This window comes from Erigeron canadensis, chromosome 1, assembly GCF_010389155.1.
Source record: "Erigeron canadensis isolate Cc75 chromosome 1, C_canadensis_v1, whole genome shotgun sequence".
NCBI lineage: Eukaryota > Viridiplantae > Streptophyta > Magnoliopsida > Asterales > Asteraceae > Erigeron > Erigeron canadensis.
Genome location: NC_057761.1, coordinates 18799559 through 18813689, shown reverse-complemented (window position 1 = coordinate 18813689; position 14131 = coordinate 18799559). Strand labels below are relative to the sequence as shown.

General features: G+C 35.5%; 1 protein-coding gene across 5 annotated transcripts; it reads left to right on the top strand.

Annotated features, from left to right (window-relative positions):
• Nucleotides 1–8512: 8512 nt before the first annotated feature.
• On the top strand, nucleotides 8513–13859 carry LOC122610932 (UPF0235 protein Helmi_20270). Of its 5 annotated transcripts, none has more exons than XM_043783909.1 (5): nucleotides 8513–8762; nucleotides 9562–9642; nucleotides 10756–10922; nucleotides 11011–11099; nucleotides 13564–13859. In XM_043783909.1, the coding sequence occupies exons 3-5, from the start codon at nucleotides 10760–10762 to the stop codon at nucleotides 13693–13695; spliced, it is 384 nt and encodes a 127-aa protein (XP_043639844.1). In that variant the 5' UTR covers nucleotides 8513–8762; nucleotides 9562–9642; nucleotides 10756–10759; the 3' UTR covers nucleotides 13696–13859. The 5 variants fall into 5 exon arrangements, with proteins under 5 accessions (XP_043639844.1, XP_043639819.1, XP_043639827.1 ...); XM_043783884.1 differs by having other exon boundaries at nucleotides 10748–10922; XM_043783892.1 differs by lacking the exon at nucleotides 9562–9642.
• The last annotated feature ends 272 nt before the right edge of the window (nucleotides 13860–14131 follow it).

Genomic DNA, 14131 nt, shown 5'->3' with positions numbered 1-14131 from the left:
CATTAATGTATAAGATAAGTGGATTTGCCAAAGCCACCCTCTTGGAGCTGATTGGCACACCCAATATAGACCATCCATAAGCCTTCAACAATCCTTGAGTTCAAAATATTGATTGAATTTGCAGGTTAAGAGACTCTTGAGAAGTAATCTTATGGACTTAGTTAGACAATATTTATGTTAGACAAGTACAAAGGTGGAAAAGAACCAATTCGGTTTTATGCCAGGTAGGTCGACAATGGAGGCTATTCATATCACCAGAAGCCTTATGGAGAAGTATAGGGAAAGACAAAAAGCGCTACACTGTGCCTTCCTAGATTTGGAAAAGGCATACGATAGTGTACCACGACAGCTGATCTGGAGGACGCTACAAGCGAAAGGGGGTACCGGGAGATACATTAGGGTTTTTAGGGATATGTACGATAGGGCGAGGACCGGTGTTCGAACCCCTGTGGGGAACACGGAACTTTTCTCGGTAGATATGGGCCTACACCAGGGTTCGACACTTAGCCCATACCTTTTCACGTTGATCCTAGACGAACTGTCCAGGGGACTACAGGAGGAACTACCGTGGTGTATGATTTTTGCCGATGACATTCCGCTGATAGCGAGATCGACGGAGGAACTAAACCAGAGGCTAGAGAAATGGAGAGAAGCCCTTGAAGACCATGGTTTGTGCGTGAGCCGGGAGAAGACAGAATACCTTAGATGTGACTTCCATAACCAGAAGATAAGACAAAATGGGGGATGAGGTTATTAGCATTGGGGGCAGCATATTGCGTCCGGAGAAGTCTTTTAGATACCTGGGATCAGTGATACACAAATCGGGGGGGGGGGGGGGATAGACGAAGACGTGACACATCGAATCCAAGCCGGATGGATGAAGTGGAGAGCAGCTACTGGAGTCATGTGCGATAAGAGGGCTGTGACAACTCGTAATTAATTAGCAACGAGTTAGTCTTAATCTTGTTTAAGATTAGTCCTTATCATAATCTCGTCTAATTTAGACGGTCTTTGACGTGAAAATTATTAGACTTTTGGACTTTAGACTTAGTCAAATTAGACGTATCCTGATGACGTAGACTATTAGCTATCTAGACGAATGCCGAGTCTTAAATATAACTTTAAATAAATATTTAAAGGTTATGCCTTATACAAAATAAATAGACTGTCTAGACTTAATATTTTTTTAGTTTAGTTTGATGAAGTTTTATTGGCTTGTCTTAACTAAATGAGATGGGGGAAAATACCTTTACTTTAAATTATAACCATTTAGTCATACGGTAATTAATCGTAAGCATTTTACCGAATAAAGGGTACAAAATATCTCAAAAATAGCCACTTGGGTCAGTCTTAGACTATGTGGAGAGAAAAGAGACACCAAACACTTTCCCCCTTTTCTTCCTTTTGTCTGGTCGATCACACCCACAAGAAAACACACACACAAAACACTGTTGACACTAAATTCAGTCTTTGACAAGGAAATCAAAACAGAAATTCAAAGGAAATAATCATCTTTCAATAATAATTAAGGTTTTGGCATCATCATCATCATCTTCTTCTTCATTTTCTTCATTTATATCTTCAAGAACTTCAATTTTTGGTAAGTTGACTTATTTCTTCAAACTTTTGATTTGATTTAAATTCGATTAAGGGTTTGTTTCAGTTTTGTTAATGGAATTAGAAGCCATTAAATTAAATGTAAATTTAGGGTTTTGATGATAAATGGAAATTTGGTTTGAAATGGGTCTTGAAATCAAAATGGTTGAATGGCTGAAATGGTTAGCGATATGGGTTGTTCCCAGGTCTATTGAACATGTTTATACTTGTTATAATGAAAGGAATTGAGTTGAAAACGATTTGGTTACGGAAAATGGTCAAACACTGCACTTAAAACCCATTTTCACGAACAGCAAGAGCACGACCTTTGTGCCAAAGCACGGCCTTTTATAGAGGCCGTCCTTTTTCAGAGCACGGCCCTTGTATACGGCCCTTGTTGGGAGCACGACCTTTGACAAGAGCCGTCCTCATCAGCAAAGGCCGTCCACCTCCTGGAATTTTTGTAAATTTTCCGTTTGCTTAGCCGTCGACTTCTAATGATCCAAAACTTATTTACTAGTCTTATATCATCATAAAAAGAGTATCAAACTTGTTAAAACACACATTTGAACACTTTGATTTTCCATCCAAATCTAGTGACAAAAGATGAACTTGAGTTATGATATAGACTAACTAGTAAGGTGTATATTATGGACATTTGGTAATGACAATGTCAATGACGTTAGTAACTTGAGTCAAATATATATTGAACATTAAATCACATTCTTGGTCATGGCATTCTAGGGTCTATAGTTAAGTAGTTGTACTTAGGATATTTGTCGTCGTGAGATTTGATCCTCGCCATTAGTACTCATATCCTAGGTTTTGGATAGACATGGAGACTAGACTGCTCATTTTCTCGGACTACTCATACTTTTAGCTCTTTGATCGCTAAGGTGAGTTTATGGCGCCCATTTTTCCTTTTTACTTTGGGCCTGAAAAGCATGTATTGTTGTATACACGACTACTCTATAAATGATTTGTCTTTGTCTATGTCATGTGATTTGGCTACTTAAATCATTTGCCTTATGTTTGCCATGTTGACGGCTGTCTGAAAATGTGTATACATGTCTTATGAAATTTTGTTCTATGTAACTTAGACTTGCCATGTTGTCGGCTGACTAAATGTTTATGTGTTTGACAGACTAAAATGTTCTCCTTATGTAGTTATTACCATTATGAGATCCTAATGATTGTCTTGTCAGCTTTTGTATCTGACTGTCATAGTTCTTGTCCGCACCCCACTTTAGACGGGAAATCCTGTGCGAGGCATATTAGTCATATTGTCAGACTTCGGTCTGTACAGTCATTATACATTTGTCAGACTTCGGTCTGTACAGTCATTATATCTTTGTCAGACCTCGGTCTGTACCGTCATTATATCCTTGTCGGACTTCGGTCTGTACAGTCTTGTCTTAAATAACTACATGTCATTGTGTATTCTCAATGACGACTAAACTTTGGTCAAACACACTGTAAACTCACCAACTATTTCGATAGTTGATCCTCTCAAATTTCATGCTTTTCAGGTAACCAACAGTAAGTCTTAGATCATCTTGGCATTATAGGGCCATTCTTTTGACTTTGGACGTATAATTATCGTTAGACATTGGAGGACTATTATGTTCTTAGTTCTAATTGTACTAGACGGTCCAAATATTTATCTTGTATTAAGTGGGCCCATTTCCATATACGAATGACTTGTATCCGTATTCTGGGGTCCACATTTGAACGATTGTACTTGTATTAAACTTGTATTTAGTATTAAATGGATGTAATTTCTATTAGCCTATGGTTAGTACGCAATTATTTGTTAACCCTGTATTTACGCTACAACGGGGTGTGACTAGGATCCCGCTAAAGCTGAAAGGGAAGTTCTATAAAGTGGCTATTAGACCGGCTATGCTATACGGGTCAGAATGTTGGGCGATGACGAAAGCCCGAGTGGCTCGAGTAGAGGTGGCTAAGATGAGGATGTTAAGGTGAACTTGCGGGAAGACCTTAGCAGACAGGATCCCGACGGGAGTTTTTAGAGCAGAACTTGAAGTAGGGACCATCATTAACAAGCTAAGGGAAGAGCGCTTGAGATGGTTTGGCCATGTTAGGAGAAGGGATGAAACTGCACCACTAAGGAGAGCGGAGTCTATTCACGTGGACGGCATACGAAGAAGGGGACGACCAAAGATGAGGTGGGAGGATCGATTAGCGAAGGATCTAATAGAACTTGGCCTGTCAGAGGACATGACGTCGAATAGGACGGCATGGAGAACTAGGATTAGAGTAAAATAGTAGGTTAGGGTAGGACTTTTGGGCGACCTAGATAGTCTTCTTTTCCTATATTGCCTTGTCAAAGGAGGTTTGTGAGGGTTTGGCCTAGAGAAGTGGCTTAGCTACGCTACAGAGGACTTTGACGTGACAGGAAGAGTGGTAGGTAGATGGAGGTGGAAGTACGGAATTCCGAATGCGTTAGAGGAGCTTCCAGGTAGAGGTAGTGGAATGCGAGGGTAAGGCATATGGGTCTTAGATTAAGTAGACTTTTTATTTAGACTTTGGTTCTCTGTGACCTTTCGTAGGGGTTTTTGGCCTTGAGTCTCGAGAGGCCTAAACCGAGGGGGGAGGTTACTCTTGTGTTTGTTTCCCCCAAAATGGCTGTCGGAGGACATGACCAATGAGAGTTTATCTAGAGGACTAGGGGTTTAGGACTAGTTTGTTGGTTTGGAAGAGCAAGTGAGAGGATTAGGATTAGGATAGCTAGGCGGCGTAAGGTCCTTTTTTTACATAGGTTGTTTAGAAGTAGTTACTGTCTTGGCTCAATCGGGATCGTTTCAGGTTTTGTCATTTCTTATTTATATGTATGTTTGTCTTGGTTGTTTCCCACTACTTGTTCGAGTTACGTATTAATTTGCTACTTTTATGTTGTTAAATATGCCCAATATGGTTGCTTTCGTATTTGTATTTGTATTTGTATTGTCAAACATGTTTCTAAGATATCGGTAGGACACATGATTGATAAACGTTCGACCCGCATAGTAGCCGGACACAGCAGACAGGTATTTCTTCTTTTCAAATTCTCGGCAGACAGGTATGATTTTCTAAAAATTTCTCATTTTCCGTCTTGCACTCCTTTGTGGCCGGAGGTCCCTATGGAAGTCGTCTCTCTAACTTTGTGTAGAGGTAAGACTGTCTACAGCTTACCTCCCCCATACCCCGCGCAAGGATTGGGTCCTGTTGTTGTTGTTGTTGTAAGTATTTTATAATAGAGGGTATCAAAGTGTAACAATTCCGTCTAAGTTTGTGATTTTTTATTCAATAATACCAAAATATGGTTTGATTGAAATGAACCATGGACCTAGGACAAGCCAAAAACGGTCATTCTTTCTAATTTCCATTGCCTCGCCTTAGTAAATAACGGCCAATATCATCGACGAGAGATACAATACCAATTAAAACTTTTTTTTTAAGTCTAGATAAAAAAAACTTTTTTTTTATCAGGTTAAGTGCACAGAAATGTAACCAACTAAGGTCGAAAAGTTATAGTGTGCATGAACTTACAGAACGTTTATTGTATGCATGAACAAAATCGGAAACGTTATATAATACACGATTGACCTGCTATTCCCTTAGCCAGTAACCCTTAGCTACCTGCTGATGTCAGCAATTTTGTCTCATTCTTATTTTGTCATTTTCTGCATTTTTTTTTACGATTGTATATTTTTATAGTTTCTTATTTTTTTACCCCTTAACTTTTAGGTTTTATCACCTTGGTCTAATTTTTTATATATAAGTATAATTTACTTTTAAAGTTTTTAATTTTTATCAATTAACTTTGGATTTTAACTTTAATCATCGATTTTTTTTCTACTTTCTTTCTCTTATTTTAACGCTTTTAACTTATTTGTACCACTTAACTTATTGGTTTTTTTAACTTTAGTCTAACTTTTTGTATACAAACTTAATTATAGTTTAGTTTTAAAGTTTTTAATTTTTATCAGTTAACTTTGGGTTTCTAACTTTAATCATCAAATCTTTTTTTTTTCTTTACTTTCTATCTCTTATTTTAAGATTTCTAACTAAACTATAGTTAATTTTTAAGTGTCCAAACTTTTAGGTACCGTTGTATGTATAAATGCTTGCACAGTGTCGATCCCGGGCAATGTCCCCCTGGGGTCAAAAAACTAGTTCTAACTACACACATTCATCCGAATTTAGAACCATAAGAATTTTTTAAAAAAATCGGATCTCTGTATCTTGATGATGATGTCAAATAAATGAATAACAAACACAATCACTAATGAAAAACGATGTCAAACCACCGCACATATTCCTTTTTCTGTATTTCATCATGAAACCGACAAACAAGTAATTCCTTTTACACCCCGCCGCCGAAAGATGTTGTGGGAGATGTTGGTCGCCCACTGTTACTATCTTTTGCTTTTTCTTCTTCTCTTCGATTTTATTTATCTTATCTATATGTGGGAGATTATAAAAAAGAAAAAAGTGGAAATGGTAAAAATCTTGATACAATAAATATTTATCATAGTTCCTTACATATAATAAAGGTTTTGTAAGTTCATGCACACAATAACTTTTTGGGCATAGTTTATTACATTTTCATGCACTTAACCGGCCCACATCAAGCCTTTAGCCGGTTTCGTTATACAATAAAAAAATAGCAGGGTTCATGTATACAATAAACGTTCTGTAAGTTCATGCACATAGTAACTTTTCGGCCTTAGTTGATTACATTTCCGTGCACTTAACCCTTTTTTATCTATACTAAACTTTTATTGTATCATCACTTTAACCGCTTGTTTCTCATTTGCTCGAGAATACTTGAAGCATACCCGCACATCGCATATTGTGAGATGGGGATGAAATTTTAAATTTGTTAAAACTTTCAACATCAAAGTCAATAATAAAGTTGAAAAGTATAATTAGTACATGAAATAAGTGGCGAGAGTAGCTGTCTTTAGGGTGACTTTCTAACAAGTTGGTGTGGTCAATGGAGGGTTTCACCCGCCGTTGTTATTGGGTCGTCTAGCATACTAGAATATAGGTTATGATTTTATACGAGAATAAATATAGATTTCAATGGATTAGGACGACTAACATTGAAAGTGCCTTGGTTTTGATATCAAAGAACTTCGTAACTACAAATTTGACTAATTATTATAATTTTTGTTAATAAAATATTTAATGTTAATTAGTTGTACATTGATGAACTTATCATAACTTCACTTTCAGATTCTAAAATTTTATGAAAGTATAATTAGTACATAAAATAAGTGGTGTAGTCGATGAAGGGCTTTACCCGCCGTTGTTATTGAGTCGTCTAACATAATAGAATATAAGTATTTTGATTTTATATGAGAATAAATATAGATTTCAATGAATTAAGATGACTAACATTGAAAGTGCCCTGGATTTGATATGAAAGAACTTCGTAACTACAAATTTGACTAATTAATATATTTTTTGTTAATAAAATAATGTTCATTAGTTGTACATTGATGAAACTTATCATAACTTCACTTTCATAAAATTTTAGAATTTAAGAAATTGTTTTTAGAATCCCATTCGTAAATGTTAACCTATTTTACCTATATTTTTTCTTGTCACTTTCTCACATTATTATTTATTTTCCACCTTAACCTTTCACATTCAAATTTAATAACTATACACCATAATACCCACAACATATCAATCAAAATAAAACATAAAAGATAAAACAAACCAAAATGGACTCATACTTATTCTTTCACTTTAGGTAAACCGTTTATCCTATCTCCTTTTTGGGAGAGAATTTCCACAAGTTAATTTCCCAACTTGAGTGAGAGTTAGTGATAGCTTGACTCTTAAATGATGATCAAGGGCCAAGATTTAAAGATCATCTTTGAATCTTGGCCCTTACTTTTCATCTAAGAGTCAAGATTACCCTAACATGGCTAGGCAGGTTACCTTAACTTGAAAGAATCCCCTCCTGCCTTTCACTTACCTTTCACCATTTTCTTTCACCTACCTTAATCAATTCATTTTCTCATCACTTCTTTTCACCTATCCAATTCACCCTTTCTTAACAATGGTCTAAGATTGTATTAATTAAAAGAACTAGTTTGTAAAAAGACAAAAAAAAGTCAAAATTATTACTCCCAACGGTTGTGTCACGACATTGTTGGTAGCGGTGTGTCACGAACAAAGAATTATTCATGGAGAAATTGCCAAGACAAGACACAAGACATATTTGCAATATCATTTTTGTATGAAAGAGTTTCTAGCAATTTTGTTTGTATATATAAATTGGCAAAAACAGATCAATACGTGCAAAACTTCCATAACTCATACACATATACAAATATATACCGAATTGTGTCATGAAGTCGAAAGACCCGGTAAATCAAATTTTTATACAAAGTTTACTATGATGTTTAGGTCCTTTAGGAGAAATATACATTCCCGGTCACTCACAAGGACGGATCTTTTAAGGGGCCCGGGCACCCTCTATTTTTCAATTATTGGTATAGTTTTATTCGTAGTTTTTTCAAAAAATTATATATTTTTTTATGGGGAAATGTTAGGTAAAACATGCAGTACCTATCTTAGGTAAAGCTGGTGGGATTATCTAAAATTCAAGGGGAGGTTATGTGAAATGCAGGGGGCTATGTATGTTTATCAAATTCAATGGTTTAATTTGTAACTTTTTTTTAAAGTGACAGTACCTAAACTTAAGTAAAGTTTACAGTTTTTTTTTTTTTTTTATTCTTGTGTTCTTTTTTTTTAAATTTTATTCTTGTGTTCTTGTACCTTTAGGTATGAGCAACCCGTCATCAAACCAAAACCGTATTGCGTCATTCTGTCAAGTTTTTATAACTGTATAGTAGAGTTGTATACAAATAAATAGCACTCTTAATAAGCCTCCAAAGAAATTCCTTCGTAAAGTTAATGGGCATAACGCATACCACATTACCACCTGGTAGGTGACGGAGCTGGGATCATTCTCATATAAATTAAATATCTGATAACAGATATCAAATTAATCTGATTCTCCAACCAAACCCCAATATACCAAGTAACCCTTCACAATAATATAATAATAAAAAGAAGGATCCAAAATTAGGATTATCAAAAAAAATTTATTCAACTGAAATCGAAGCTCTACACTTCCCCTGGTAACTAACTAGCTCTTTCATTCTATTTATATATTTTCCATTATATATCTCCGTTATTTTAGTTATATAATTATCACTGGAATCGTATTTTCAGAAACATTATTAAATTCTGGTGTAAATCAAAATTTTAAAATAAACTCTAAGTTTACTGCCGGTTTCGGATTGTCTAACACGAGGGTATATAAGAATTGTGTTTGTTTTTTGTTGGTTGATTGTTAAAGATGGAAATTATTGATCAAGTTGGATACTTTAGTGAAATCGCCGTTCTTAGAATTTTAATAATGAAGATAGAAAGTCATATGTTTCATATTATTATATAATTGCCGAAATATTGTAACTATTGATGTGTGTTGCATACATTATTAATTGAATTAGTTCAATGGAAGGAATTATATATTGATTGTGATACATTTGGTTATAACTTAGAAGCAATCGATATATATGACTGCAGTTTGATCTGTGGTATGTATGTCATTGTTGATATCCGTTGATAGCTGCAAACTTACAGTCCTTTGGTGCAAGTATTTTAGGCCGTTTGGGATATGGTATTAAATGGTTCGTACTTGAAGCTGTTCACTTTGTTGCGTCGTTGCAATTTGTTCTTTATAACTGGCAGTTTTTGGCAGCTTATACTGTATGAAAAAGAAATTTGGTCCTCTTTGTACCTAATGGTCGAAACTTTTGAAAAGTGTTAATATTTTGATGGGATGACATTCTTGTAATTATCTTATTGCAAATTATTAAACATCAGATAGCAACACAGCCATGGATGAAACTTAATATTTAATCCTAATTGAAGGTTGACCACAATCAATGAAAATAGAAAGAGGAAGCATAGAGATATCCATGAGCCAGGGATACTGCACACAGTGCCACAATGGTATTAGAAATATTATATGCTGTATAGGAACTTTGCACATTATCACTTTCTTATTTGACTAGTTTCCCCATCCAACACAATAGATGCTTTTCTTGTATTGCAAGATCTAACAAATAAGTTTTAGCAATTATATCTTCATGGGCTCTAATGTTGGTCTATTCTTAGAAGGGTTTTTTACTTGGGTGAGGATTCCCTCAAGTTAATTCCCCAACTTGAGTCAAGTTGGGGAAATCTTGGCCCTTAGATGAAAATCAAGGGTCAAGATTCAAAGCTCATCTTTGAATTTTGGCCCTTGATTTTAATCTAATGGCCAAGATACCTCTAACTTGACCCCTCAAGTTAGGATCTCCACCCTTTTTACTCTTCAGAAAAAGTTCTTCTACATTCACATTCATATAAGGTATGCAGTATGTTGAATCCTCCATTGTTATCATTTATATATGCACATATATGATTTCTAATTGTTATAATTGCTAAATGTAGAAACTTCCATTTAAAAATATTGACTTGCATAGGTGATTATATTCGTATGAGTATACTGACTACTGATTGTCTAGTTATAATCAAAAATCTGTACAAGGAACATTATGTTGGAAGGATTTCTCTTCTGCAAGTAACTCTTGACTTTATGTTTGAAATCTAGTTATGCACTTGTCTTGCTAACTGACAGAATTGGTAGCGAAGTGAGTGGCACACCATAATTACAATTTTGTACCAAACCACCTGAAATCCTAAATTTACAATTGGTCTTCAGTCTCCATGTCCACGTAAAAATACAGTTTACTATCTAGAAGAAACATAGTCTTTCATTTTTAGCTATTTTGCTTTAAGAGCTAGTTAATCAAATGAATCCTCATTTATATGTGAAAATAGTTGGGGGCATGGACTTAGAAACAACTCATTCATAGTCTTGTGAATTTTTAACCTACTCTTTTTCAGGATAAAAAAAATGATAACATGGGATCTTTATTGGGTATTATCTATTTTAATAAAAAAATTCATATGTAAAATGAATAACATGGCTCCAAAATGTGTGCTAATCTGAAAAAGGTGAGGTTAAATAATCTGTTGCTATAAATCGAACACAGGTGAAGCATTTTTCTAGTTCTTCAGGAAAATGGCTCCAGCAAAAAAAGGCAAAGCTAAAACCAAATCAACAGATTTACAATCTCCTGCACCTAGTAATACCAAGTTTCCTGCATGTATGCGCTTCATTCCTCCATCATCTGTCGCTGTCACCATACATGCCAAGCCTGGTTCAAAAGTTGCCACCATCACAAGTAACTTTTTTTTCCATTGCTAAACAAACTGTTCATTTCCCTGTCCACTGTTATTTTTACCTGAGTTCAAATTCTATTGCAAAGTTAGATTTCGACGACGATGCTTTAGGAGTGCAAATTGATGCTCCAGCAAAGGACGGTGAAGCTAACGCTGCACTTCTTGATTACATAAGCTCGGTAAGCCTTTTGCCTCAAATCTGGAATTTAGATACTGCAGCACTGCTAAAACCGTGTCTGTTTTGAAGAAGTAAGGAAAGCCATGAACTTGTTATTGGTCTTTGGATTTAAAGAGCCTTGAAATTTGCTCTGGCTAATGACTTTAGGAAAGTGATTTATAAAGGAACCCATAAAACACTCAAGTTTAGATTTTTGGTACGCTTCTCTTTGCTGTTTATGTAACATGAATAGGCTTCATTACAGTATTTTTCTCTAATGTCCTCAAAAGAGGTCTTAGGTTTGAACCATTGTAGGTAACATCTAGGTGGTGGCTAAGAAAGTGTTTGGAAAAGGACACAATGATACCCTTGTAAGGCCCCATACATCTGAGTTAGATATTATCAAATTTCTTTCGAGACTTTGGCTGTCAAATTAAAAATCAAAGTCAAATAGTGATACTTTTTGTCCTGTTGTGGGGTATATGAGGTGACAACCCGTCGCATCTAAAGACTTCGTCTTATAGACCCAAAATCATGTAGTGATGAATACGATATGTCACTAATAGAAAAGGGAAAAATACATAAAAGGTAATCTTTTTACTCAAAATTCCTAATAAGGGGAACCTATTTAGGTTCAAGGTTGTAAATAACGCTCGCGGCGGTCGACCACCTTTAAGGTTAAATCTCATTTCGGGGAGTTATAACGGCGTTATAACGGAGACTATAAAATATAAAGGAATTTATATAAAAAAAAATATATATTAGCAATATCCTAACAAAATTAGTCAAAAAAATGTCTTTTGACCGTTAAGCTCCGTTAAATCCGTTATTTGACCGTTAAATTCCGTTATTTGACCTTTAAATCCCGTTATAAAGGCCGTTAAATCCGTTATAACGGCCGTTAAATCCTCAGACCTTTAAATTTACCCTCCAACCACCTTAACGTAACGCTGGACCTCCGTTACCGTTATAACGGCCGTTAAGGCCGTTATTTACAACACTGTTTAGGTTTCGTCTATTAAAAGGATTTAATTTCTAAAATTTTCTCAATAAAGGTAATATCGTTAATTTTCATCGTTAGTCACGTTAAAATATCACATAACCATGCCATGTCATTAAAAAAAACCACATGTACCTCTGACTAAATGATGTCCCCTTATTTCTTTTTCACTACCCTTCTCAATACAAACAAGACACATTACCTCTCTCTCCCTTTGAAGAACCCGGTCACCACCGATGCCTGTCGGCCGCCGCCTGCTGTCGTCAGATCATCACCGGAAAATTGCCGGCAGCCACCACTCTATCACCATCTCCACCTTATTCCACTCTATCACCTTTGCTCTGACTAGAAAGCAACAACCAACCCTCCTACACCTTAGCCACCACCTGCCACCACCATGGCAGTCTTTTCCTCGGGCGACCCACCACCACAGCGACCCTCCCTCCCTCCCTCTGAAAACCCTAAAGAACAACACCCTTTCTCCACCGCCGCTGCCGTTGCCCTCTCATTGCACCACCTGAATTATCTCAGCCCCGCCACCAGTCACCACCATCAGTAACCATCTTTTAAAAACCCCAAAACACCGTCTTTCTCTCTCCACTGAACGATCGTCACCACCACTGCTTAAAGTCGTTTACAGCCACTGTAGACCCGAAAACAGTGAAGATCTACATAGTTTCGGTGAGTGTAAGTCATCATCACTTGTAATTCAATTTTGATTGATTCTTAATCGACGGGAAAAATGATGAATTTGTGGGTTTTGTTGTTTGAGTATAAGGATTTGTGTTTTTCTGTAAAAACAATTTCTAAGAGAAAAATGTCAAAGATCGGTGATTTTGAGTTGAGATTACATCGATGAAGGTGCTTATGCTTTAAACATAGATATAGATTTATTTTCATATGTATATACAAATATATGTGATGATATGTTGGTGAACGGGTGAAGGCCACACTTATGGTTACGACGATTTAGGAGTCTGGCGGTGATGACATGGTTGGCATAGGTGGGATTTTGATTTTTGATTTGTGTATTGGTTTCATTATGTGTCATATGTATTGCAATGTCCTGCAAAAATTTTCTAAACATGGTCCGTAACGGGAATGTTCGCGGCAAAAAAATTGGTGAAGGTGATGATGCCCCGTTATTAATTAACGGAAGTCTAGTGTTAAAAATTAACGATATTACCTTTATTGAGAAAATTTTAAAAACGAAATCCTTTTAATAGACGGAAAGTAAATAGATTCCTCTTATTAGGAATTTAGAGTAAATAGGTTCTCTTTTTATGAAATTTTCCCAATAGAAAATTACTGAAAGATGGTTTATTTAAAAATATATAAATTGCATTTACTTTAGCAACTTTCTTGATATTACCTTACTTTGTGACATTGAAAAGTTGAAGTTTGCTTTGAGAAAATTCTTTTCTTTTTACTATATTTCTTGTTTCTCATCCAGTTCTCAATGTGTTTTTTTCCCTCCAAAATATAGGTTATAGGGGTCAAAAAGAGACAAGTTTCATTGGGTTCTGGCTCAAAATCAAGGGACAAGGTTCTCATAGTCGAGGGTGTATCACTAGAGACCGTATACAATGCTTTGGATACAAGATTACACAATTCCTGATGAATGCAGGCTGCTTTGGAATGTATCTTAGGATGCTTATCAACTTCCTGAATTATGATTGTTATTCCCAGTTCTAAGATAAAAAAAGCTGGTGCTGGATAACGTTTGCCGAATTTAATTAGGATATATTGCTTGAAATATGCACGTGTGTACATTTTCATTTAGGGGGTGTTGGCCTAGCTTTTTTCTTTTGGCTTGTGCTTATTAGCTTATTGCTTATCTTCTATAAGTTTATAAGCTATTTTTTAGTGTTTGGCTTGGCTTATATTTTATAAGTTAATAAGCTTTTTCAAGTGTTTATGTTAGCGTTATATATATATATATATATATATGTTGGCAAAATGACCTAAAAGGACAATGATTATATATTATTACATAACTTGTAGTCTTACTTTATAGAGATAACTGTAGAAAATAGAAAATACCTTTCGATCAA

Excerpts from the sequence above, each read along its gene's own strand:
- LOC122610932 (XM_043783884.1), top strand. Across the intron at positions 10,923-11,010 it reads AAAAGTTGCCACCATCACAA|ATTTCGACGACGATGCTTTA; the intron begins GTAACTTTTTTT and ends TTGCAAAGTTAG. Across the intron at positions 11,100-13,563 it reads TTCTTGATTACATAAGCTCG|GTTATAGGGGTCAAAAAGAG; the intron begins GTAAGCCTTTTG and ends TCCAAAATATAG.